Consider the following 26,980-nt stretch of genomic DNA (forward strand, 5'->3'; position numbering starts at 1 on the left):
ATCATACTTAAAGGATCTATCCAACAAGAAGACCTAACAATCATGAATATTTATGCCCCTAATGTGGGAACTGCCAAGTATATCTATCAATTAATAACCAAAGTAAAGACATACTTAGATAATACACTAATACTGGGAGACTTCAACATGGCACTTTCTGCAAATGACAGATCTTCTAAGCACAACATCTACAAAGAAAGAACTTTAACTGATACACTGGACCAGATAGATTTCACAGATATTTCCAGAACTTTGCATCTGAACACAACTGAATACACATTCTTCTCAGGTACACATGGAACATTCTTCAGAATAGACCACATACTGGGTCACAAATCGGGTCTCAACTGATACCAAAAGATTGGGAATGTCCCCTGCATATTTTCAGACTACAGTGCTTTGCAACTTGAACTCAATCACAAGAAGAAATTTTGAAAAAACTCTTAACACGTGGAGGTTAAAGAGCATCCTGCTAAAGGATGAAAGGGTCAACCAGGAAATTAGAGAAGAATTAAAAAGATTCATGGAAACCAATGAGAATGAAGATAAAGTCGTTCAAAATCTTTAGGATACAGCAAAAGCAGTCTGAAGAGGAAAATACACCACAATACAAGCATCCCTCAAAAAATTGGAAAAAACAAATACACAAGCTAACTTTGCACCTAAAGGAACTGGAGAAAGAACAGCAAATAAAACCTACACCCAGCAGAAGAAGAGAGTTAATAAAGATTTGAGCAGAATTCAATGAAATAGAGACCAGAAGAACTGTAGAACAGATCAACAAAACCAGGAGTTGGTTTTTTTGAAAGAATTAATAGATAGATAAACCATTAGCCAACCTTACTAAAAACAAAAGGGAAAAGACTCTAATTAATAAAATGACGAATGAAAAAGGAGAGATCACAACCAATACCAAGGAAATAAAACTATTTTAAAAACATATTATTAGCAGTTATATGCCAATAAACTAGGCAATCTAGAAGAAATCGACGCATTTCTGGAAAACCACAAACTACCAAAACTGGAACAAGAAGAAATAGAAAACCTGAACAGGCCAATAACCAAGGAGGAAATTGAAGCAGTCATCAAAAACCTCCCAAGACGCAAAAGTCCAGGGCCAGATGGCTTCCCAGAGGAATTCTATCAAACGTTTAAAGAAGAAATAATATCTATTCTACTAAAGCTGTCCTGGAAGATGAAAAGGGATGAAATACTTCCAAACTCGTTCTATGAGGCCAGCATCAACTTAATTCCAAAACCAAAGACCGCACCAAAAAAGAATTATAGACCAATATTCCTGATGAACACAGATGCCAAAATGCTCAACAAGATACTAGCCAATAGGATCCAACAGTACATTAAGAAGATTATTTACCATGACCAACTGGGATTTATCCCCAGGATGCAAGGCTGGTTCAACACTCATCAAGCAATCAACATGATAGATCATATCAACAAGAGAAAAAACAAGAACCGTATGATCCTCTCAACAGATGCAGAGAAAGCATTTGACAAAATACAGCATCCATTCCTGATCAAAACTCTTCAGAGTGTAGGGATAGAGGGAACATTCCTCAGCATCTTAAAAGCCATCTACAAAAACCCCATAGCAAATATCATTCTCAATGGGGAAAACCCAAGAGCCTTTCCCCTAAGATGTCCACTCTCCCCGCTCTTATTCAACATAGTACTAGAAGTCCTAGCCTGCTCAGACAACTAAAAGAAACAAAAGGCTTCAAATTGGCAAAGAAGAAGTCAGGCTCTCCCTCTTCACAGATGACATGATATTGTACATGGAAAACCCAAAAGACTCCATCCCAAGATTGCCAGAACCCATACAGCAATCCGGCAATGTGGCAGGATACAAAATCAATGCCCAGAAGTCAGTGGCATTTCTATACACTAACAATGAGACTGAAGAATATTAAAGGAGTCAATCCCATTTACAATTGCATTTACAATTTGCATTTGCATTTACAATTGCACCCAAAAGCATAAGATACCTAGGAATAACCTAACCAAAGAGGTAAAGGATCTATAATCTAAAAACTACAGAACACTTCTGAAAGAAAATGAGGAAGACACAAAGAGATGGAAAAAATATGCCATGCTCATGGATTGGGAGAATTAATATTGTGAAAATGTCAATGCTACCCAGGGCAATTTACACATTTAATATAATCCCTACCAAAATACCATGGACTTTCTTCACAGTGTTGGAACAAATAATCTTAAGATTTGTGTGGAATCAGAGAAGACCCTGAATAGCCAGAGAAATATTGAAAAAGAAAACAAGAGCCGGGGCTCACAATGCCAGATATCAAGTTGTACTCCAAAGCTGTGATCGTCAAGACAGTGTGGTGCTGGCACAAAAACAAACACATAGATCAATGGAACAGAATCGAGAACCCAGAAATGGGCCCACTATGGTCAACTAGTATTTGACAAAGCAGGAAAGACTATCCACTGGAAAAAGGACAGTCTCTTCAATAAATGGTTCTGGCAACATTGGACATCCACCTGCAGAAGAATGAAACTAGACCATTCTCTTACACCATACACAAAGATAAACTCAAAATGGATGAAAGAGCTAAATGTGAGACAAGATTCCATCAAAATCCTAGAGGAGAACACAGGCAACACCCTTTTTGAACTTGGCCACAGCAACTTCTTGCAAGATGCATCTATGAAGGCAAGGGAAACAAAAGCAAAAATGAACATTGGGACTTCATCAAGATGAAAAGGTTCTGCATAGCCAAAGAAACAGTCAACAAAACTAAAAGACAACCTACGGAATGGGAGAAGATATTTGCAAATGACATTATCAGAGAAAGGGCTAGTATCCAAGGTCTAGAAAGAACTTATTAATCTCAACACCCAAGAAACAAACAATCCAATCATGAAATGGGCAAAAGACATGAACAGAAATTTCACCAAAGAAGACATCCCCATGGCCAAGAAAATGAGAAAATGCTCCGCATCACTTGCCATCAGGGAAATACATATCAAAACCACAATGAGACACCACCTCACACCAGTGAGAATGGCTAAAATTAACAAGACAGGAAACAACAAATGTTGGAGAGGATGTGGAGAAAGGGGAACCCTCTTGCACTGTTGGTGGGAATGTGAACCGGTGCAGCCACTCTGGAAAACTGTGTGGAGTTTCCTCAAATCGTTAAAAATAGAGCTACCCTATGACCCAGCAATTGCACTACTGGGTATTACCCCAAAGATACAGATGCAGTGAAATGGCAGGACACCTGCACCCCAATGTTTATAGCAGCAATGTCCACAATAGCTAAACTGTGGAAGGAGCCTCGGTGTCCATCGAAAGAAGAATGGATAAAGATGTGGTCTATGTATACAATGGAATATTACTCAGCCACTAGAAGTGATGAATACCCACCATTTGTTTCAATGTGGATGGATCCGGAGGGTACTCTGCGGAGTGAAGTAAGTCAATTAGAGAAGGACAAACATTATATGGTTTCATTCATTTGGGGAATATAAAAATTAGTAAAAGGGAATAAAGGGGAAAGGAGAGAAAATGAGTGGGAAATATCCGTGAGGGTGACAGAACATTAGAGACACCTAACTCTGGGAAATGAACAAGGGGTGGTGGAAAGGGAGGTGGGTGGGGGGTTGGAGTGACTGGGTGATGGGCTCTGAGGGGGGCACTTGATGGGATGAGCACTGGGTGTTATGCTATGTGTTGGCAAATGTAACTCCAATAAAAAAAAAAAATACAAAAATAGGGCAGCCCGGGTGGCTCAGCGGTTTAGCGCCGCCTTGGGTCCAGGGCCTGATCCTGGAGACCCGGGATCGAGTCCCACATCAGGCTCCCTGCACGGAGCCTGCTTCTCCCTCTGCCTGTGTCTGTGCCTCCTCTCTCTCTCTCTCTCATGAATAAATAAATAAAATATTTTTTAAAAATACAAAAATAAATAAATAAAAATAAATGGGCAAAAAGTAAAAATAAATAAAATAAAATAAAACATCCACTCAAGGCACTAAAGGACTAACTTAAAAGGCAATGAAGAAATTGGGAGCTATGACCCAGGAATGGTCAATCTGCATTTGAGCTGATTTAGGAAGAGCTAATAAGAGGAATAGTAAAGTGGGAGATATATCATAAAGAAGATGAAGGAAAGAATGGGTACAGCAAATACAGTATCTGAAGAGAAAATAGCCGAGATTTTTCCAAAACTGAACAACAGTGTGCATTGGTTAAAGAGGCCCTAAGTGCACCCAATGTATATTATTTATAAAAAGAAATACACACATGGATACATTGTTAGAACTCCTGAAAATGAGAGACAAAGAGGGACAATTTAACAGCTGCCTGAAGAAAAGACAGAGTCCTTTTAAAAGAAGCACAATTCGATTGACAGCTGTCTAGTCCACAAAAAAATCAAAGTATAAAATTTATCTTATAAAAAACTCCATTGTAGTGGACTAGAGAGGAGCTGGAAGTCAAAGAAAAGTAAAATTCCAACTGGCCTGGAAGAGAGCATACATCGACATTGTGAACTGCCTGTGGTGGCCATGTGGCAAGGACCTATGGGCAGCCTTCAGAAGCTGACAGCAATGCCTCACTGACAGCCAGCAAGGAGACAGGTACCTCAGTGGTACAACTGCAAAGAAATGGATTTTACCAACAACCAGTGAGCTTGGGAGAGGATCCCAAGCCTCAGATGAAAATCACAGCTTGGTTGACAGCTTGATGTCAGCTTGGTGGGACCCTGAGCAGAATACCCAGCTAACCATACCCAGACTCCTGACCCAAGGAAATTGAAAGATAATATATTTGTCTTGTTTTGAGTCCCTGAATTTGTGGCAATTTGTTACACAGCAATAGACTAATAACACAAGCTTCTGAAATTCTAAGATAATCCTGTGAAAAATTTTATGACATTAAATCTGGTTGGATAAATTAAAAAGTACTCGAAAAATATTATTTTCCACGTGTGATGAAAGATGAAAGAAACATAACACACTTGTAATCATAACATTAACCTGTCTGTTAGATTCAGCTACTATAAGGAACACAGAGGAGAAGCTTCTTTGACTTTAGGACACTATTCATTTGCTGAGTGTGAATTAGTTAAAAACCAATTTTGGCTCATGTTAGTGGAAAGTCACTCAGTGGGAAGAGAAGAGGACAGTGTCCTTATTCCCTTATCTGTATAATGAGTATTTAGTTTCCATGTGCATTGCAAGTTGGCATCAACAGCAACAGTGTTGTAAGAGTTCTACTTTTTATGCAGACTTCTGGCAAGCTGTTCTTTCATTTCACTTTCTTAAATGGGACAATTGAAAGCATGCCAATTTTGGTTTTGGGTGGGCATAGATTCAAATGGAAGCTTGACAGTTCTTTCAGTTGTGTTGTTTCGATCCTTTGCAGCCTCAATTTCATCAAGCACCAAGTGGAGATGATAGGATTTATCTCTCAGTTTTATAATAGTGAGGATCGAAACTAAGTAAGGTCATGTATGGAAATATATATAGTATAGTGCCTAATTTTTACTCATTAGGGAATGATTTCTTCTACAGATATTTGATCATATCTTTCTATGAGATTTTAACTATTTTAGCCCGCTGTATTGAGTTAAAAATAGGGCTACCCTACAACCCAGCAATTGCACTACTGGGGATTTACCCCAAAGATGCTGATGCAGTGAAAAGCCGAGACACCTGCACCCCAATGTTCATAGCAGCAGTGTCTACAATAGCCAAAATGTGGAAGGAGCTTCGATGTCCATTGAAAGATGAATTATAAAGAAGATGTGGTATATGTATACAATGGAATATTACTCAGCCATTAGAAACGACAAATATTCACCATTTGCTTCGACATGGATGGAACTGGAGGGTATTATGCTGAGTGAAATAAGTCAATCGTAGAAGGACAAACATTATATGGTCCTATTCATTTGTGGAATATAAAAAATAGTGAAAGGGAATAAAGGGGAAAGGAGAAAAATGAGTGGGAACTATCAGAAAGGGAGACAGAACATGAGAGACTCCTAACTCTGGGAAACGAACAAGAGGTGGTAGAAAGGGAGGTGGGTAGGGGGTTAGGGTGACTGGGTGACAAGCACTGAGGGGGGTACTTGATGGGATGAGCACTGGGTGTTATATATATGTCGGCAAATTGAACTCCAATAAAAATTTTTAAAAATAAAAATAAAATAAAAATAAATAAATAAATCGCTTGGATAAATAGAAAAGTACTAGAAAAATATTATTTTCCAAAGGTGATGACAATGAAAGAAAACATAACAAACTTGTAATCATAAAGTTCAATCATTAGGTTAAGAATACTTCCATAAGTTTGAAGATGACACAAAGAAATAGAAAGACATTCCATGCTCATGGATTGGAAGAACAAATAACGGTAAAATGTCCATTCTACCCAAAGCAATCTACACATTTCATGCAATCCCTATCAAAATACCAGCAGCATTTTTCACAGAAGTAGAACAAAAAAATCCTAAAAATTATATGGAACCACCAAAGACCCCAACTAGCCAAAGCAGTCTTGAGAAAGAAAAGCAAAGCTGGAGGTGTCACAATTCCAGAGTTCATGTTATATTACAAAGCTATAGTAATCAAAACACTCTGGTACTGGCAGAAAAATAGCCACATGGATCAATGGAACAAAATAGAAAACCTAGAAAGAAACCCATAATTATATGGATGGCTAATCTTAGACAAAGCAGGAAAGATTATCTAATGGAAAAAGGTAGTCTCTTCAACAAATACTGTTGGGAAAACTGCACCACGACATGGAAAACAACAAAACTGGACCACTTTTTACACCATACACAAAAATGAACTCAACTTGGTGGGGAGACCTAAATGTGAGACCTGGAACCATAAAAATAATGAAGAGAACACAGACAGTAATTTCTCTGACATTGGCTGTAGCAACATTTTTCCGGACATGTCTCCTAAGGCCAGGGAAATAAAAGCAAAAGTAAACAATTGGTTTTATATCAAAATAAAAAGGCTTTGCACAGTGAAGGAAATGAATTACAAAACTAAGAGGCATCCTACTGAACCAGAAAAAAAGATTTGCAAATGACATATTTGATAAAGGATTTGTGTCCCAAATCTATAAAGAACTTAAACAACTCCACACCTGTAAAAACAAATAATACCATTTAAAAATGGCAGAAGACATGAACAGACACTTATCTAAGACATCCAGATGGCCAACATACACAAGAAAAGATGCTCAACATCACTCATCATCAGGGAAATGTAGATCAAAACTATAATGAGGTATCATGCCACACCTGTCAGAATGGCTAACATCAAAACAAGAGAAACAACAAGTGTGGGGAGGATGTTGAGAAAAAGGAACCCCCTTGCACTTTTGGTGGGAATGCAAACTAGTGCACTGGCCATGGAAAACAAAATGAATTACCTCCAAAAGTTAAAATTAGAACTACCATCCAGTAATCCAACCACTGGGTATTTATCAAAAAGGACAAAAGCACTAATTCATACAGATAATGCATTGTACGGAATATACATGCAAGGATAATACATGTTTATATCAGCATTATTTATAAGAGCCCAAATTATGGAAGCATCTCAAGTGTCCATGAAGAGACGAATGCATGAAGAAGATGTGGTATACACCTCACACCAGTGAGAATGGCTAAAATTAACAAGACAGGAAACAACAAATGTTGGAGAGGATGTGGAGAAAGGGGAGCCCTCTTGCACTCTTGGTGGGAATGTGAACTGGTACAGCCACTCTGGAAAACTGTGTGGAGGTTCCTCAAAGAGTTAAAAATAGAGCTACCCTATGACCCAGCAATTGCACTACTGGGTATTTATCCCAAAGGTACAGATGCAGTGAAATGGCAGGACACCTGCACCCCAATGTTTATAGCAGCAATGTCCACAATAGCCAAACTGTGGAAGGAGCCTTGGTGTCCACCGACAGATGGATCGAAAAGGAGTGGGAAAAATTAGAGAGGGTGACAAAACATGAGAGACTCCTAAATCTGGGAAACGAACAAGGGGTAGTGGAAGGGGAGGCAGGTGCGGAGACGGGGTGACTGGGTGATGGGCACTAAGGGGGGAATTTGATGGGATGAGCACTGGGTGTTATACTATATGTTGGCAAATAGAGCTTCAATTTTAAAAATATATTAAAAATGAAAACAAAAAAAGGTATGGTATATATACACAACAGAATATTATTCTGCCATAAGAAAGAATGAAATCTTGCCACCTGCAACAACATGGATGGAGATAGAGATTACAATGCTAAGAAAATAAGTCAATCAGAGAAAGACAAATGCTATATCCTTTCACTCATAGGTGGCATTTAAGAAACAACAAAAAAAAAAGCAAAGATTTAAAAGCATAAGTAAAAAAGGAGACAGGCAAATCAAGAAATAGACTCAGTACAGACAACAAACTGATGCTTACCACAGGGGAGGTGGGTGGAGTGATGGGTAAAATAGGCAATGGGCTTTAAGGAGTGCATTTGTCATAATGAGCACTGGGTGATGTATCACTATACGGTACCTTCAGTCCTTGATGCACCTAAATCACATATGGTACACCTGAAACTAATATAACACTGTCTGTTAACTATACTGGAACTTAAAATTTTTTAAAATATATTTCTAGATTTTGATTACTAAGCATTCATCAGATACATCATTTGCAAATATCTTCTCCCATTCCGTAGGGTGTCTTTTAGTTTTATTGATTGTGTCCTTCACTGTGTGGAGCTTTATATCTTGATGAAGTCGCAATATTCATTTTTGCAGTTCTCTTATGGAAGCTCCTGGAAAAGGTAAAATTAGAACTACCCTATGACCCACCAAGTGCACTACTACATATTTATCCAAAGGATACAAAAGTACTGATTTGAGAGGGTGCATGCACCCCAATGTTTATACCAGCATTATTATCAATAGCCAAACTATGAAAAGAGTCCACATGCCCATTGAATCTTGAATGGGTAAAGAATATGTGGTGTGTGGTAATATATTAAGTGGTTATGTAAAGTTACATATATGTCATATATATATGTAGTGGAAATTACTATAAATTACTATATATATATATATTACTCAGCCATCAAAAAGAACAAATCTTGCCATTTACAATGACATGGATGGAGCTAGAGAGTATTATGCTAAGCAAAATAAGTCAGAGAAAGACAAATGCTATGTGATTTCACTCATGTGGAATTTAAGAGCAAAAACAGATGAACATGGGGAAAGAAGGAAAAAGAGAGAGGGAAGCAGACCATAAGGGACTTTTTTTTTATACCAGCTTTTTATTTTTTTATTGGTGTTCAATTTGCCAACATATAGAATAACACCCAGTGCTCATCCCATCAAGTGCCCCCCTCAGTGCCCGTCACCCAGTCACCCCCACCCCCAGCCCACCTCCCTTTCTACCACCCTTTGTTCGTTTCCCAGAGCTAGGAGTCTCTCATGTTCTGTCTCCCATAAGGGACTTTTAATGATAGAGAACAAACAGCATTCATGGAGGGAGGTGGAAAGGGATAAGCTAGATGAGGGATGCGTAATAAGGAGAGCACTTGTGGTGATGAGCACTGGGTGTTATATGTCAGATGAATCACTAAATTCTACACCTGAAACCAAACTTACATATATGTTCACTAATAGAATTCAAATAAAAAGTTGACAAAATATTTATATAATATTTCTATAAATAAAGGACCAGACATAGGATTTTGAGGCAAATACTACCAACCAAGGAAAAGTAATCTAATTTTAGATAACTGGAAAAAGAGGGAAACGCCTCAACTCTTTAAATGATAATTTCAATACCAAAACTTGTTAAAGACAAAATAAACTAATCTCACTCTCAAACATACTTGCAAAATTCTTTAAAAAAACGGTCTCAAAAAAAAAAAAAACGGTCTCCTACATGTATTAAAAATATAATACCTTATGTCATGAACAAAGTTGAGTTTGTTCCAGTACTAATTCAGAGTTTACTTCACATCAGAAAATGAATTATGTAAATCACTACATTAAAGGACAAATGAAGAAATATCACACTGCAATCTCGGTAGAGGTAGGAAAGTCATCTGTTTTATTAAACATTTATGCCTATTTATAATTTTATAAAAAACAACACTTCTCAGCAGACCTGGAATAGAAATGAAGTTCCTTAAGCTATTAAAATCATTATACACCAGAACTTAGCAGCAAATATCCTCCCCCAAAAGTGAAACATTAAAATTACCTTGAGATCATAAATAAGCCTGGGGAGCCATTACCCTACTTTTATTCAATATAGTAGGGTTTTTTTTTTTTTCACTTAAGCTTTACTTGGTTAAAATAGAGTGCAATATTGGTTGCTGGTTTCTGGAGTAGAATTCAGTGATTCCTCACTTACATACAATATCCAGTCCTCATGACAAGTGCCTTCTTAAATACCTATCTATCATCCAGTGTGCCTAGGTAGCTCAGAGGTTAAACATCTACCTTCATTTTGGGTGGTGATCCTGGGGTCTTGAGGTTGAGCTCCTGATTGTGCTCCCTGATTAGTGGGGAGCCTGCCTCTCCCTCTCCCACTCACTCTGCTTGTGCTCTCCCTCTCTCACTATCAAATAAATAAATAAAATATTTTTAAAATTATAATAATACCTACCATCCATCTAGCTCATCCCCACCTTCTCCCTCCATCAACCCTCACTGTGTTCTCTAAAGTAAAGAGTCCTTAATGGTTTGTCTCCCTTTCCTTTTTTCTTTTCCTCCTTTCCATATGTTCATCTCTTTTCTTTCTTAACTTCCACATTATGAGTGAGATCATATGGTATCTGTCTTCTCTGACTCACTTATTTCCCTCTAGTTCTATCCACATTGTTGCCAGTGGCAAGACGTCATTCTTTTTTTTTTTAAGACGTCATTCTTTTTGATGACTGAGAGATATTCCATTGTGTATGTGTATACATACTTAAGATTATATGGAAGATCTAGAAAGTACAATAAAGCAAGGAAAATAGATAATTGGTATAAGAACTGGAAATAAAAAAGCAAAACTGTCATCATTTACAGATGATGTATGGTGGTCTTCATAGAAAAACTAAAAGAATGTACAGATAATACACTAAAATTGGTAGATCTTAACAAGGTTACTGGGCACAAAATCGATATACAAAAACTGAATTGCATTCTTTATACCCACAAACATACAAGAAAATTAAAATTTTATGATGCCACTTAAATAGTATCCAAAATGTAAAGTACATAGGAATAACCCTAATGACAACAGGCAATCCTTCATGGAAAGATGCATATGATTCATGGACAGTCTCTAGAGAAAATCTAAACAAATGGAAATATACACAGACTTATGTCACATAGCATCAGTAGAGTTAACAACTCCTTGCTCTAATGGCTCTGGAAATTATACCACTTTTGGACATCTCTTTTTTTTGATTTACAAGTGACCCTTGAACAACACAGGTCTGAACTATGAAAAACCACTTACACATGGATTTTGTACAGTACAGTGCTCCAAATGTATTTCCTCTTCCTAGTGATTTTCATAATAAAATTTCCTTTCCTCTAGCTTGCTTTATTGTGCCAATACAATATATAATACATATAACACAAAATATGTGTTGATCAACTATTTATGTGATCAGTAAGGCTTCCAGTCAACAGTAGGCTTTTAGTTGTTAAGTTTTGGGGGAATTAAAGTTTTATGCAGATGTCTGCTGCCCAAAGGGCTGTGCTTCTTACCCTTAGTTGTCCCAGGGTCATCTATAAATATTTTGTCACCCGAAGTTGAATTGCGTATCATGCTTGGGTTGGAATTCTGTCAATAAAATGTTGTAGACAAGAGGTTATAAGGAAATGAGTAGACCAGCAAGCTTTCTTCTTAGCATATCAATTAATGGTTATAAAAATAGCTATTTTTTAAAAGGTTGACAGGGGATCCCTGGGTGGCGCAGCGGTTTAGCGCCTGCCTTTGGCCCAGGGCGCGATCCTGGAGACCCGGGATCGAGTCCCACATCCGGCTCCCGGTGCATGGAGTCTGCTTCTCCCTCTGCCTGTGTCTCTGCCTCTCTCTCTCTCTGTGACTATCATAAATAATAAAATTTAAAAAGATAAAAATAAAAAAAATAAAAGGTTGACAAATTGGTTTTTTTCTGAGAATTTTTTGATGGAAATCTGAAGGAATCTCAGATATCTTGTGCTGCAAAGATCAATATCCTGAAGCTTAACTTTTGTGCTTTATGCTTTAAAAACATGCCTTCCTCCATCCTGAGTTATGTTACAGAAATGTCCCAAAGAAATAAATTAGTTTTTAATTTGAAAATGGTGCTGGGGGTATATGGTGGAGTGGAGAGAAAAAGCCATCCTACACATTTAGAATGAATAAATTTTATAGGAGTCTAGGGTCTCCAGGAGTACAAAGAAGAGCTTTAGATGATTGAGGGGATGTGAGGATAACTGCGGGGTTTTTTTAGGTGATGCAGAATCTAATTCAGTGCTGAGCAGGCTGGATTTTAGAAGAGCAGTGGGTGGATCAGGAGAAAAATGGTTCTTCAGATCTGAAGGAAGGAAGTGTGATCAGGGAGTGGTAGAGGATGCTGGTTAGTAGGGGAGCATGTTATCAAGGAGAGCATGTGACTGTGTGTTTACCACCCTATCGACATCATTGAAGAAGTTGACTGGAGCAGAATGGGTACTCAACCAACACAATGGTTATCATTGTGTTGAATGCAGCATAATGGTATGAAAAAGTATTTCACTGGGGACAAAGGGAGCGCTGCCTACATCATCAGAAATCCTAGCTAGAAAATAATTTCAAAATAAAATTGACAGACCAGAGTTAAAGGGCTCCCATTTTTGAAACTGAAGACATGGGGATAATGATACTTGCCAGGCCCCTTTGTCTATCAAGGTATCTGATAAATGGACCAGAACTTCCCTTGGAAAACCTGAGACTATTCTACTACACCTTACTTACCACCAGCCATGGACATAGCCTCACAAGGGAGCCTTGAAATCAACTGCTATTGGACTGTCCCTAGGGATCCAGTTAGAATGGTAATACCTCACAGAAGATAGTTGTTGGCCTTATTATACTTGGCTCCCCCACAGTAACCGGTTAGAATCTCACACCTGCCTGTGTGCATATACTCCTTGCCCTATAAACAAGCTTCTGGTTTGGAGCAGAATTCACTGCACCCTCACTCTGTGACTGTGGATCCCTCTTCCGGGCCTGAGATCAGCACAGCCAATGTCATCGCCTTCATTTACCAAAGCCCATGGAGAAGGTCAGTGAACGTGCTCACTTCTGCACTGAAAGCTGACACTGACTTGGTTGGCATCCTTCAGAGATTAATCCCCCTGGTTCCCTCAGTGACCACCTGTGTTCAGATGCCACCAAGGGTCTGCACATGGAGGCCATGAAGGAGACTCCATTAACCTCCAGCTTGTCCATTTCTCCCTCTCTAGTTGCCTACCTCCGTCTCTGCTTTTCTAATTCTCTCCCGACTACTCTGTTCTCTGAATCACCCCCCTGAGTTTCCATCAGGCTCTCAGAGTCTGCCCAGCAGTGCTCATGCCTCTGGATGAGGGGCACGTGCCTTGCATGTGTCTGGTGGGGCCAGTCTGGTTTGCAAAGACCCGTCTGTAACTGATGCAGAGAGGGAGACAATCCAGAAGCTCAGTCTTTCATTTCCAGAACTTGAGGGAGCAGTACCTTAATACCTGGCTATTTGATTCTGATTCCAAATGACCAGGGAGCTATGCCTAGCCTGCCTAGTCACCCTCTCAGTCTCTTTTTCCACCTTTGGCTTTTCTCCTCATTTATTCTGTGCCATGATTTGGGTCCTTAGTTCTCTGTCTCCTGATGAGCTTCTCTCTGTCCCTTCCCTGCAGGGTCACCTGTTCCTAACTTTTCCACATATACACCATCTTATGACATGTGAAAACTTTTCCTACTTCCTTCTCTCTATTACAGTGTCTCTAGTTCTCTCTTTGGCTTTAACTTTTCTCCTTTTTTGTCTGGTGTGGGTGGGATCTCTCCACTATGTCTAAGACTACTTTTTCTCATTTCTTTCTTCTCTCAACCCTTCCGCTTGGTGTTTGTGCATGTTGGTATTTTCTACTTACCTGGTATTTTGCTTTCTTGTTCCCTGGAGAAAGAGAGGTTGAGAATTGACTCATGGATGATCCTCTCTTAGTGATTGTGCTCCAGAGCTTGAGGCTGATGTTTTTGCAATGTTTCTGTAAGCCAGATTAAGAGTAAATGGGACTCAAATATTTGGGGGGAAAACTGAGTTAGATGGAAAGATCCTCCTGACAGAGAGAGGCAGGAACCATTAGGAATATTGAGATCCTCCTTTCTCTTGTTTCTGCATGTGGGAAGCTGGCCGGATGTTTACAGTAGTCCTTCCACATGTGAAGGGAAACCACAGAGAGAGGGAGAAGAAACAGAGATCACATCTAATGTTTTTTTAATGTGCAATACATGGCAACCTCTAGTTACATGTTATTTAGCTAATCCTTATTTTATAGGAGAAAAAACTTGTGACTCAGCTAGCCAACTGCACATTATAAGTGACAACGCCAAGATTGAATTACAGGTATGCTTGCCTCCAAAGTCCCCGTCCTTAGCCCCTTAGCCTCACTGCTTCTCTATAAGGTGAGATACCAGGTTCCAGATATTTGTTGAGTATCTAAATATATAAGTATTCTCTTTTTAAGTTCATCCATTTGTTTGTCTAGGAATCCTTCTGTCTTTCCCCCTTTTTCTCTTCTATTGTATCGATACACGTTTCTCTCCCTTCTTCTCTCTCTCACGATCTCTCACTTTTCTCTCATTCTTCTCTAAGCTCCTTAGAATCATTCCAGATACCACATATTTTATTGAAGCCCTAGTGGAGCTCTTAACTATATCATAGTACAGTTAAATTGTAAAATATCTCTACCTTCAACCATACTGCATGCTCTGCCGGAACTTAACAATGCTTAGAAATACATTTTTTACTTTGTGGAATCAATTTTTAAAAGGCTTCAGGCATTTGGAGCATTACTGACATTTAAAACTGTAAATGCCTTAGCTAATATTTTTTGTTTATCCAGGCGTAGGTGAGGAGACTTTAAATTTGTCTTACTACAAATACTGTTCTGTGTGATTTATGTATATACATGTTTACACACACACACACACACGCACACACATTTTTGACTGAATGAATAAATTTCCTCTTAACCTTCACAACAGCCATTGGACAAGTATGTTTTTCCTCATATTATAGGAAAAATGTTTATAGAAATATATTTCTAAGTTGATATCAATGGCGGCATTAAATAATGTAGAAAGTTGGAACTCAGGTGGTCATTTATTCTACAATTCTTTTGGTGAATGTACATTGAAGACTGCTATGTGCTAGGCAGTCTTCCCAGAGATTATGATGCAAAATCTCTGTGGTTAAAGAGCTTATAGTAGAGAGAGGAAGATGTTATAGCATGTGATCAGTGTTTCCTCTAGAAGATGCAGGAAAAAATGTAAATTCCTATGGGCCAACCTGGGCAAGAGTAGTTGAAGGCGTCACTCATGGATGCAGGACTTGAGGTTGGTCTTGTAAAAGCAGGGTTTTGTCAAATAGAGAAAATGTGTATTCCAGAAAGAGGGACTAGTTTACACAGAGACCTGGAGGTCAAGAAACTATGGTGTTTGTGGGGGAATGTGAGCTGTGGCTGGAATTCAGGGTGTCTGTAGGAGAGTAGGGAAAATTGAATATTATTGGGACTTAATATATTATGGAGGTTACAAAGAGGAGAGTGGAAGGCGACTTTGTGGTTTTTGATTTAGGTTACTAAGAGTCCAAATAATACCATTAAATAAGAAAGGAGGTTAGGAGGAGGAACCATGGATCCTCCTGGGTACACTGATAACTATGCAGGCTGGTGTCTATCCTTTGTCTTTGTACTGGACCAAGTCTAAACCAGACCTGACATACTGGAACTTTCATTGAAATAGTCTCAAAAACCTACAGGGCAGGAAACTACACCCCTGAGGCACTTGTATCATTGTTTAAAAGCCCTGTGGGACAGAAAATTCCTCTAACTACCATTTCTGCTTGTCCTAAACTTGAATGAAACAAAACCACTCCTCACCATAGAGGTTTTTCCCTAAGCAAACTACGTCAAGTGCACTGAAGCTCCTTTTTTTTTTTTTTATCTGCCACCTCATTTCTCTCCCAATATAAAAATATTGTTACTCTCTCTAGGTAATATTTGGTGGTTCACAGGGCCAGAAGTACCGCTTCCGTGGTAATTTAGAATGTCATTTTCTGAACTTATATCATAAATATGCTATTTAATTAGGTATCTTCTTGCACCCTCCTACCCACCCCAACCCTATTCTGTATATTCTTAGGTCTGATAATTCCGCTTTATTATGAGGTCAAGATTTGTCTATAGGTGTGGGGGATAGCAACAGGAGGATTTTCACTTCCTTTTAGCATTTTAGGCCCTAGGACACTAAGTGACCCACGGGGGTGGAAAAAAAAAACTTACCATGTGGTCAACCCCAGCAGGAGCTAGGAGCCCTCCAACATAAGGGCTGGAAGCCAAAACTCAAGCAAGTAATAAAATGTTTGTGTGGACTTTTTTTTGAGACCTCTTAGTGATAATATAATATTAAGTGGCTACTAGTGGTAAGAGTTGAGTGCTCAACCATGTCTCAGCCACTCTCCTTGGAGACACTTTTGAGGAAATAAACAATGTAGCAAGATGACAGAAAACTTTCACTTTCAGTCTAAAGAAGAGAAGTCTTAGTGACTTCAAATATCTAGATGACAAGATTCTTACCCTCTCTGGGTTCCAGTTGCTGTTGAGAAGTTGATTAGCCTATGAGCTCTCCAAGAAAAATGCTGTCATGCACACACGTTTTGGCACAACATCTCTGAGATGCATGGACACCCTGAATCATGTCTTCTCACTCCTGGGGCTCCTTGAACTTCAGAATATATATATATATCCACCACAAAGTTTTTCTGCTCAGAAAAAATAATGATTTTTGGTTTTAAGGTCATGAAAGTATGAATTTCATCCAAAAAAGAAGGGCTTAGAGAAACCAGATTTCAAGCTTTGTTAGATTTGAAATTACTAGAGCCACATTGTATGTATTTACACATTTTATTTATATGTTTATTTATCTACCTGCTAGAAGATAGCCAAGCCTCACAGGAGCTGAAGCTTTCTAAAAATATACATGATTTTATTTAAAAAAAATATATATATATACACATGATTTTAAGAATGCTAATAAGCTCATTTGCAAATTAAGTGAACCAACCCCATTCCTAATGCAGGCATACTCTCCAATACGGTGCTGTGTTATATTATCATTCCATTATCATAGCATTTTAGGAAACAGGAACATTGTGGCTGTCAAATGTATTCAATAGTGTCCTACTCCTCTTCAGTAGTTATAACAAGAATCAGAATCTTAACATTTTAATGAGACATTATCCCACCAGGCTATTCTACGATAGCAGTCTTTGTTCTTTGTGTTCCCGTGATCATGGAATATACTTTTCTTTTCCTTAACTCATCAGCATTGTGCTTTGAGCATTCAGCATATGTGTAACAGCAGAACTTTCCCTCTCAGGATCATCTCAGACATCATTGTGACTCATGGTTTCTTGTCATTTTAACCAAAGCTCTATCACATTTCTTTCTTTGAATTTTATTTCCATATATGTGATTATGTACTGCTAATACCATTAGGGATTTTGAGGGGTCCAGCAAATAACACTGCTCTTCCTACCTGGTTCTGAATCATCTGAGCAATGAGACAGGTTGCAGGTGAAGGCTAAAACAGCACCTTTATTTTAACAAAGCAGACATTGGGTTTCCTAATCCAGAAGCAGAGAATGAAACAGACAAACCTATTCCCCTGTAACTGACACGACTGTACAACCACAAAGTCTCCCTAACCAGGGGTAGAGTCTGCTCTGGAGAAGGCCACTCACTCCCAAGGGGAAATTGACCTCAAGAAAGGGACAGAAAACTCGTGCTTTGTTTCTCCTTCTCGAATCATGAATTCAGTAAGCCACTCCACTCCCCATGGGAGCATGTGAATGATGAAAGAAAGGTCAAGAATGTTATGTTATCACACATAGAAAGGAAACATCGGGAATATGGAAGAACTTATTCCTTCCCTACCCACCCCTAACAGTATCTAGCATTGTATTCTTACCCCATTAAGTCTATGATTAACCATAAGAGGTAAGACACATAAATAGTCCTACTTCCACCATCCTATTGGCTGCTCCTCCAACACAAATCACTGCTCTGCAGAGAGGCTCTTGGAATTTTTGTAAAGTTGTATCTTGCTTGCAAGTAGTTCTAAAAGGAATCAGAACAGTATGTGTAATTAATCATTCTGAAGCCAATCTGGACCCACAGCTGAAAACTTCCTCCCTATTCCTCTCTCCTTGCCAAACTGCTCAACTGCATTGCCAACATAACTTACCAGAGGTTCTTCAATTAGATTAAATTAAATAATTAAATTACAATAAAAAGTCATGGCATGTGTGAAATATTTATTAAACTAGTATGAATTTAAATGAGATTACACACCCTAGACTCTTTAAACAAGAAACCTAAGGGGTCATAGACAGTTATGTATTTTATATCTATACCCTTGGCAGAAGAAATCCCATAATCCTCTTCTGTTTTAACAGAGAAATCTCACAAGTATATATACACCTTTCTAAAAACAGACATCAATTTACATATTTCTACAGCCATTATTAAGACCACTAATAAAATGATATTTTAGAGGTTCACCATTAGTTTTAGGCCACAGAGCAACAATTTCTGATGTCTAGTTTCAGAAAGTTCTTTTTTGGAAACAACTACAAGGACCTGTTTTATATTACAGAATAAGGGGTTGTCTACAGCTAAAGGTGATGATGTTTTCTTATATTCCTGCTGGTTATTCTTCAAGTGACAATTAAGAGGACATGTGATTTTCAAGTCAGGGTGCTAAAACTCAGCACTGGGATAGAATTAAAAGTCCCGAGAAGGTCCAAACATATAGTATGAAAAAGTGGAGCAAGTACGCTGATTTAACAAGTGGAATATGTGACAGTTAAAGTGCAGTACATAATGTAACGTAGTAGTATTATTTAAGTAAACACTCATCATCTATATTATGGATGTTGAAGAACTGACAAGGTACCACCACAACTATCTTCCAGAGTGGACCAGCAGGTCAGACCATCCTCCGTGGACCAGTTCTTCTTCAGACACCATGAGATTTTCTCTATTATTTGCTGCAGTGATTCAGTGATAAACATCATCACCATCCAAGCCACAGAATGAGGTAGGATGTGATTTTCAAGTCCTTGTCCTATTTATTTATGCAAATGCTTGGCTGATTAACCCCTCTAGATGCCACTTATCAGCAGGTATTCTTTCTGGCACAATGAACCAAAATAAGCATTTATATAATCCTATGGATCCTACGGCCTTCTTAGGTTGAGCTTCAGTGTCTTCTTGGACAGGTCCCAGGCTTGTCTGGAGCATAGCTCACTGCCTTCATTGCCCAGACTCTGACCTCAGCCACAACATGTCCACTGGTCCCATGATCCCAAGCCACTTCTCGGGTTAAACATTGCTCTAGACCCTCCCTGCCCTCTCTCAGTCCTGAAGAGGAGTTCTAGAGACAAGTTCTAGGGGAACATCCCAAAGTACAGATGGGAATGGCCTACTGCCTTGACGTATCAGGAAATCACCTAGAGGGAATCCAAAGCAGAAAAGAGTGGCAGTAACGGGGTAAGTCTCTTCTAAAATTAAGATAGGCAACATGAGATATTTAAAGAGACAGAGAAGGAAGGGGAGTCCAACCAGAGGTCACTGAATGGCAGACACCCACACCAAATATGAGAAAGGGAGAGGGAGAAGAAAACAGTGAGAAATGGAAGTGCAAAAAGGAGGGGGAAAGACTAACATACGGGTAGAGTAAGAACGTGTGGGGAAAGGCCTGAGAGAAAAGAAAATGAAGAAGAGTGGTTGGCAGAACTGAAGGGTAAGAAGGAAAATACTAACCATCTATAAGGATCTAAGAGTGGAAGGGATCTCTCTAGAATCCTAACTCTGAGACAAGATGAAAAGTGCAAGAGAGATTAAACATGAATATGAGTAATAATACCCACCATTTGCTTCAACGTGGATGGAACTGGAGGGTATTATGCTGAGTGAAATGAGTCAATCAGAGAAGGACAAACATTATATCTTCTATTCATTTGGGGAATATAAATAATAGTGAAAGGGAATAAAAGGGAAGGGAGAAGAAATGTGTGGGAAATATCAGAAAGGGAGACAGAACATAAAGACTCCTAACTCTGGGAACCGAACTAGGGGTGGTGGAAGGGGAGGAGGGCGGGGGGTGGGGGTGAATGGGTGACGGGCACTGAGGGGGGCACTTGACGGGATGAGCACTGGGTGTTATTCTGTATGTTGGCAAATTGAACACCAATAAAAAATAAATTTATTAAAAAATAATAAAAAATAAAAAAATAAGCATGAATATGATGACTTCCTAAAAGTTGCAATAATGAGAAAAGACATGAGAATCCTGAATGCTCATTCTCTGATGATGGGAAAAGAACAAGACTTATCCTGGAAGCAAACGGACAAGTCAAAGTTTTCTGAAGGTCCATTCCAGAAATGCTGAATTTGTGCTCCACTCATACCTTCCCTTGTCTCACGGCAACGGTTGCATCCTTTTCACCCAACGGTGCATAGCCCTGTATTCCAACCTCTGTAGGAAACTGCCTTCATTAAGAAAGCATGCAAGAGCTCAGAACTAGGCCCCATCTCCCGCATGCACAGCATGGGTGGTGGATGCAGCAGCACCAACCACTGGGAGAAGGAGTCTGGATAGATGGTAGATGACTGGTAAGCATGGCTGTTTCCAGAGATTTGCAAATCATTCTCACCTAAGGGGCAATGCTGAAGGGGAGAATGTTATTGTTTCCTCTGAAACCTCAACCCATTCATCATTTTAAATACATACAGTAAGGCTGAGCACTTTTTTTCTTCTAGGAAAATGTGTCTAAACATCTCCCAAATATGATCTTCTATAAGCTAACAGCCAGCATGCTGTTCCCTCAAATACTCCATTCCTCACTCTCTTAAACTTTTCCTCATTGCCATGGGTTCCAGGTCCAACCATCTTAGCCTTGCACCTCTGAACACATTTTGGAGAGTGGCTAATCCTCAGTGTTTACAGCCCTGGGGCAGATGTGGTACTTCATTTGAGGCCTGCCCAAATCAGAATAAAGTATAACTATCGCTTCCTGTTTTTGATAGGTGACCCTGGTATCCTCACTGCCCCACAACATTGTCAATTACATCTTTTCCTAATGTTCAAAACATTGACCACCACTCATTGTCTTTTATAGCTGGGTCTCTGGGCTCAAGTGAGTACCTTACATTCCCTACAAACTATCTCACCTGTGCTTTCTTGTCCTCCCTCCTCAAGCAGGTCCAAGACAGTGGACCTAAGGAATGGCAGCACAGTAACAGAGTTCATCCTCGTGGGCTTTGAGCAGAGCTCCTCTTCCACTCGGGCATTACTCTTTGCTCTCTTCCTAGCCCTCTACAGCCTTGCCATGGCCATGAATGGCCTCATCATCTTCATCACCTGGACAGACCCCAGGCTCAACAGCCCCATGTACTTCTTCCTTGGCCACCTGTCCTTCCTGGATGTCTGCTTCATCACCACCACTATCCCACAGATGCTGATCCACCTGGTGGTCAAGAACCACATTGTCTCCTTTGCCTCTTGCTTGACCCAGATGTATCTGGTTTTTGGTGTAGGTGTTGCTGAGTGCATCCTCTTGGCCTTTATGGCCTATGACCGTTATGTTGCTATCTGCCACCCGCTCAGCTATGCCCAGATCATGAGCCGGCAGGTCTGTGTGAAGCTGGTGAGTACTGCCTGGCTCTTTGGGCTGATCAATGGGATTCTGCTGGATTATATGACATTTCGTGGTCCCTTCTGTAGAGACAACCACATAGAGAACTTCTTCTGTGAGGCCCCCATAGTGATTGCCCTGTCTTGTGGAGACCCCCAGTTTAGTCTCAGGACAATCTTTGCTGATGCCGTCGTGGTGCTGCTCAGCCCCATGGTGCTCATTGTCATCTCCTATGCCCGCATCCTGGCCTCCATCCTTGGCAGAGCCTCCTCCTCAGGTCGAGGGAAGACCTTCTCTACTTGTGCCTCCCATCTGACTGTGGTCATCTTTTTCTACACCTCTGCCATGTTCTCTTACATGAACCCTCGCAGCACACATGGCCCTGACAAAGACAAGCCTTTCTCCCTCCTCTACACCATCATCACCCCCATGTGCAACCCCATCATCTATAGTTTTCGAAACAAGGAAATGAAGGGAGCCATGGTGAGGGCCCTTGGGAGGACCAGCCTGGCACAGGCAGAGTCTGTCTAGTAGGAAGCCTCCAAGAAGAAATGCTCCCTCCCCTAACCCTGACAATTGGGAATCCTCCCATGCTAACAGGTTCCAGGAAAGAGCATTCATCATTTTCTTCCTACTAGCAGCAGACCTGGAAGATCCTGTTGATGGCTTATGCTCATGTCTGATTTCATCAAGTGCTCTTTTTTTTTTTCTTTTGGATATAACAGAGTTTATTCTTTATTCTTTCACTTGTTTTTTTTTATTTTACATATATATATATATTTTTAATTGAAGTTCTATTTGGCAACATATAGTATAACACCCATTACTCATCAAGTGTTCTTTTATCTTGGTCCTTTTCAGGATAATTCGAGACTTTGTTTTTCTTCTATGTTATCACAACGGGATCTGATAAAGACATAAGTGCACTTGATTCCATTTCATTTTATTTGTACAGTACTTTCACACGCCATTCCCAGTCTGAGTTTTGCATAAATTTAGGAGTAAAGTTTTCTTCTCTTTTAACTTACCATTTTAGTCTTATTTTCTTTCTCACATTCCAACTCTCATATCCTAAACCCACCTTCTTCCACCCCACTTCTACATAAGAAAATGAGAAAAAGTTCAGAAAAAGAGAATAAGGGAGCAGTGTTGACATAAGAAAAGTCAGAGAAAAGAAAAAAAATGAAAAACTAAGGATCATCACTCTGAACTCCATATTCTTAGCCTCTGGTAGTCCATGAGGAAGAACCTATGAGTGGCATTAAATGCCACCATAATAATGCATTCAACTTATGTTTATGCTTGCATATTGTTGAGAAGGGGAAGTGAGAAAGGCTAGCCTGTCAAACCCCTTCCCTAAATCTTCTAGTTTCCTTAAGTAACATGAACTCTGATCCAAGTAGTCAATGCATCTGTCAAGCTTCTCAAACCACTAGTTTCCTTTCCTGGTTTGGACTCCCAATTAACTCCGCTCTCCCTACTGCCTTCTTTTTTTCCCAACCACCTTTCATTTCATTCCAACTCAATCCTATTGCATCTTACTCCCATCTTAAATGGAAACTCCATTTCCTGTAGTTTAAGGAACACTTCTCCACACTACCTACCATTGCAGATGTCTTTCCATTTGCAGCCCTGACCTCTCTCACTTCCTCTAGCTTCTCTCCTTAACCACATTTAGCATCCCTTGAGAGGGTAATTATATTCTAAGCCAGCTTGTTCTTTGAAAATTACATTTTTCTCATGCCCCTTTCATAATAATAGAAAATGGGACAGGTCTGTTATTTTCTGGTGCCACTTCCATAAGATAAATGCACTTCAGTCAGGATTCCCTCAAAAAAATATACTACCCTTTCCACATCATACACATCACACTACCTTCTGCAAGGAATTTAAAATAGTAGCTTCACTACTGAAGCTACTGCTTCACAAAGTTCTAAGCTTTTGAGTCCAAATTGGTTTATCTCTAGATATCAGAGGACATGTGAGAAGGCCTTCTCAGCAGCAGTGAAGAAATGAAACACCACTGTAATCGAGAAGAAACAAAAAAAGTAGAACATAAAATTTTCATTATCAAAGAGATTTTACACCAGGCATAGTTAAACAGGAAAGAAAGACTTAAAGACTACTGAAATAGGAAATTCAACTCTAATGAAACAAGTGGCTGGAGAGTTATTAAGAACTGCAGTAAGGGGCTTGCCTAGCTGGCTGAGTTGGTTAAGAGTCTGCCTTAGGCTCAGGTCATGATCCTGGGGACCTGGGGTCCCACAATGGGCTCCCTGCTCAGCAGGGAGACTGCTTCCCCCTTCTCCCTCTTCCCTCTACTCATGTTTGCTCTCTTTCTCTCAAATAAATAAATAAAATCTTTACAAAAAGAAAAAAGAAAAAAGAGCTGCAGTAAGGGCCAGCTGTGTGTGGTGACTGGTCTTACTGAAAGGAAAAGTAAGCTTACAGGTTGTAGTTTTGCCGTTGGAGCAAGGTGCCCATTGATGTTGGGTTCCTACCCTTCCATAGACATTAGGAAATAGGAATACTATCTTTCGGAGGATTACATTTCAAAAGGATGGTTCCTCAGCCATGAGAAAGACTGGCCTTCAAATTGACAGAAGGAAAAAAAAAAAAATTGACAGAAGGCTTAAAGAAGATTCATATACATTTAAAAAGGGGCTAGAGAGGGTGACGGGCACTGAGGGGGGCACTTGATGAGATGAGCACTGGGTGTTATGCTGTATGTTGGCATATAGAACTCCAATAAAAAAATATATACAAAAAAAATAAATCTCCACAAGAATTGATGCTAATCAAATCAAAAATTTCGGCCGTAATTGTGCTGGATAACTTAGCTGTTACAGAGCTTGTTATTAAAGACTTCAGAAAAAAACAGAAAAAAAAAAAAAAAAAGACTTCAGAATGCCAAAAAAAGCCGGGGGGGGGGGGGGCGGTGTAGAGAAAGATTGGGATTTACAACTTTTCTAAAATAAATGGTTTGAGAAAAAAGAGGCCAGGGACCCAAATTTAAGGTGAAACTTGCAAGGACTGCCTGGGTGGCTCGGGGGTTGAGTGCCTGCCTTCATGCCCAGGGCCTGATCCTGGAGTCCCTGGGATTGAGTCTAGCAGCTGGCTCCCTGCATGGAGTCTACTTCTCCCTCTGCCCATTCTCTCGTGAATAAAGAAGTAAAATCTTTAAATTAAAAAAAAAAAAGAAAAAAAAAAAAAGATGAACCTTGCCCAAAGTTGTCAAGTAGAAAGGGGAATGGTGGGGCCTTCTTGATTACCATAGAGAACAAAAGAAGTGTTTATTCTTCCCCCTAGGATCTCAGCTTCCGCAAGTTTGAGAATTCCTGTCTCAAAAGAGCCTTTTAGAGTAAAAAGAAAAAAAAAAAAAAGGAAGCAAACAAAAGAAAGAGTGCTTTTTAAAAAGTTTTCCAAGGAACTTCTTGACTTTACATTTGCCCAACACTTTTGTGCGCTGACAGTTTGGGTTTTAAGCTCAGTCTAATAGGGCAGGCAAGAACAAATAATGGTGACATGAAGAGCAAACGTTTTAAGGGCCCTATACAAAGTACAACTGGGAAGACGGGAACAGCAGCTCACATTGATCAAGCACTTGTGTTCTCACAGCTCTACGTTTAATCTTCACAAAACCCTTCAAGTACCAGATTACTTCCATTCGGAGATGCAAAACTGAGGCTCGGAGAAGTCAAGGAATTTGCTCAAAATCACACACGTTCAAACGGCACTTCTAACGCAGGCACCAATCCCAGAGCGTCACTCCTAAGGACGTTATTGAAAAACTGTCCCCAAGCACGGGGCACAGGCTTTACACGAAGAGTTGGTCCTTCGAAGATAGAATCAAGCCTTAAAGCTGAAGCCACGCGCGGCGCGGCAGGAATTCCAGGCCCTGAGGAGGGGTCTGCTGTGTCGCCGCAACGCTTCCCGCGGCCACGGCGGACGGTGAGCGTGGCCGCGAAGGCCGTAGAGTCAGGCGGAGCGACCTCACGCTCTCCTCCAGGGCAAGCACTTTCTCAGTCGAGGCCCCGGGCTCCGGGGGGGGGGGGGGGAGAGGGGGGGCTAGAGAAGCAGCCGCCCCGAGGCCTCCCTACCGCAGCCTGTGCCCCGGTCCCGGCCCCCGGCGGGCACACGGAAAGCGCCCAGGGACCGCGGACACCCACGTGACTGCAACCACCAGAAGTCACTCCGCGGTGCGCGTCCCGTCCCAGCCCGCTCATAAATCCGGATGCAAGTCCACCTGTCGTGGGAGGGCGCGCGCTCAGGGCCTGCAAACGTGGGTAGGGAATCCAGAACTCTAGCCGCGGTGCCAGCTCGAGCCGCCCTCAGGCTGCGAGCTCGCCCGGGCCCCGCCCCAGCCCAAGCCGGCGCCATGTTTCCCAGCCCGGCTCGGAGCCACGCCCAAACTACCCATGAGGCCGTGGGCCGCGAGCCGATTGGCGGGAGGGGAGGGGGTGGGCGGGGCCCTGGGGGCGGGAGGCGGGGAAAGAGAGCCCAGAACCACCACAACTGCCAATCAGCCTTCCCCAGCCTCTCCGAGCTCGGTTACGGCAGCCAATGAGCGCCCTGTCCTTGGTCGCCCCTGGGCGGAACCGCGCTCACCGGAAGACTTCCGGGAGACACCAGCTCGAGTTCTGGGAGACTCGGCAGCCGCCGCCCCCGCCGGAGGCGCGGATTTTAGGCTTGGGATACCCTCGCGGTTGAGTGGAATTGTTGAAATGTAGCGCCCCTTCGGTGGAGTTAGGGATGGGATGGGGTGGGGTGGGGTGGGCGCGGAGCAAGGCTGGAGGCAGGGCTGAGCGCAGATATTTGCCTCTCACAGCGAGTCCTCCTGTCTCCTAGTCTTGCCCGCCCCCCCCATACGTAGCCTACTTCTTTTCTGGTGGTCGCCCCATTTTGGGGAACTGTATAATTGTCGGGCTCCTCTTCCCTCCTGGACAACGCCGTTGTCTTTGGAACTTCCTTACCTGCCCTTTGCAGTTATTCCAGGAAGCCTTC

The 26,980-nt window shown here is 40.8% G+C and overlaps 1 protein-coding gene and 2 long non-coding RNA genes across 3 annotated transcripts in view; 2 read left to right on the forward strand and 1 right to left on the reverse strand.

Moving 5' to 3' along the window:
- Positions 1–25,752, forward strand: part of LOC144296914 (uncharacterized) — a 67,212-nt gene extending 41,460 nt beyond the window's left edge. Inside the window, exons 3-4 of the long non-coding RNA XR_013363843.1 lie at positions 19,253–19,377; positions 25,286–25,752. This is a non-coding gene — a long non-coding RNA (uncharacterized LOC144296914). The remainder of the gene's footprint in view (positions 1–19,252; positions 19,378–25,285) is intronic.
- LOC144296913 (uncharacterized) lies at positions 10,261–26,396 on the reverse strand. Its single transcript, XR_013363842.1, has 6 exons — positions 25,568–26,396; positions 18,299–18,395; positions 16,854–17,038; positions 14,148–14,261; positions 11,763–11,838; positions 10,261–10,617 (listed from the first exon to the last, which is right to left on the reverse strand). It is a non-coding gene; the product is annotated as an uncharacterized LOC144296913 (long non-coding RNA).
- On the forward strand, positions 21,448–22,516 carry LOC144296912 (olfactory receptor 10AD1-like). Its single transcript, XM_077870282.1, has one exon. It carries the CDS (start codon positions 21,671–21,673, stop codon positions 22,505–22,507), a length of 837 nt encoding a protein of 278 aa, XP_077726408.1. The 5' UTR covers positions 21,448–21,670; the 3' UTR covers positions 22,508–22,516.
- Positions 26,397–26,980: the final 584 nt, after the last annotated feature.

The sequence above is a fragment of the Canis aureus genome, chromosome 25 (genome assembly GCF_053574225.1).
Source record: "Canis aureus isolate CA01 chromosome 25, VMU_Caureus_v.1.0, whole genome shotgun sequence".
Classification (NCBI taxonomy): Eukaryota; Metazoa; Chordata; class Mammalia; order Carnivora; family Canidae; genus Canis; species Canis aureus.

Coding starts and splice junctions, on each gene's coding strand:
- LOC144296912 (XM_077870282.1), top strand. CDS start 21,671: ATGGCCATGAATGGCCTCATCATCTTCATCACCTGGACAGACCCCAGG.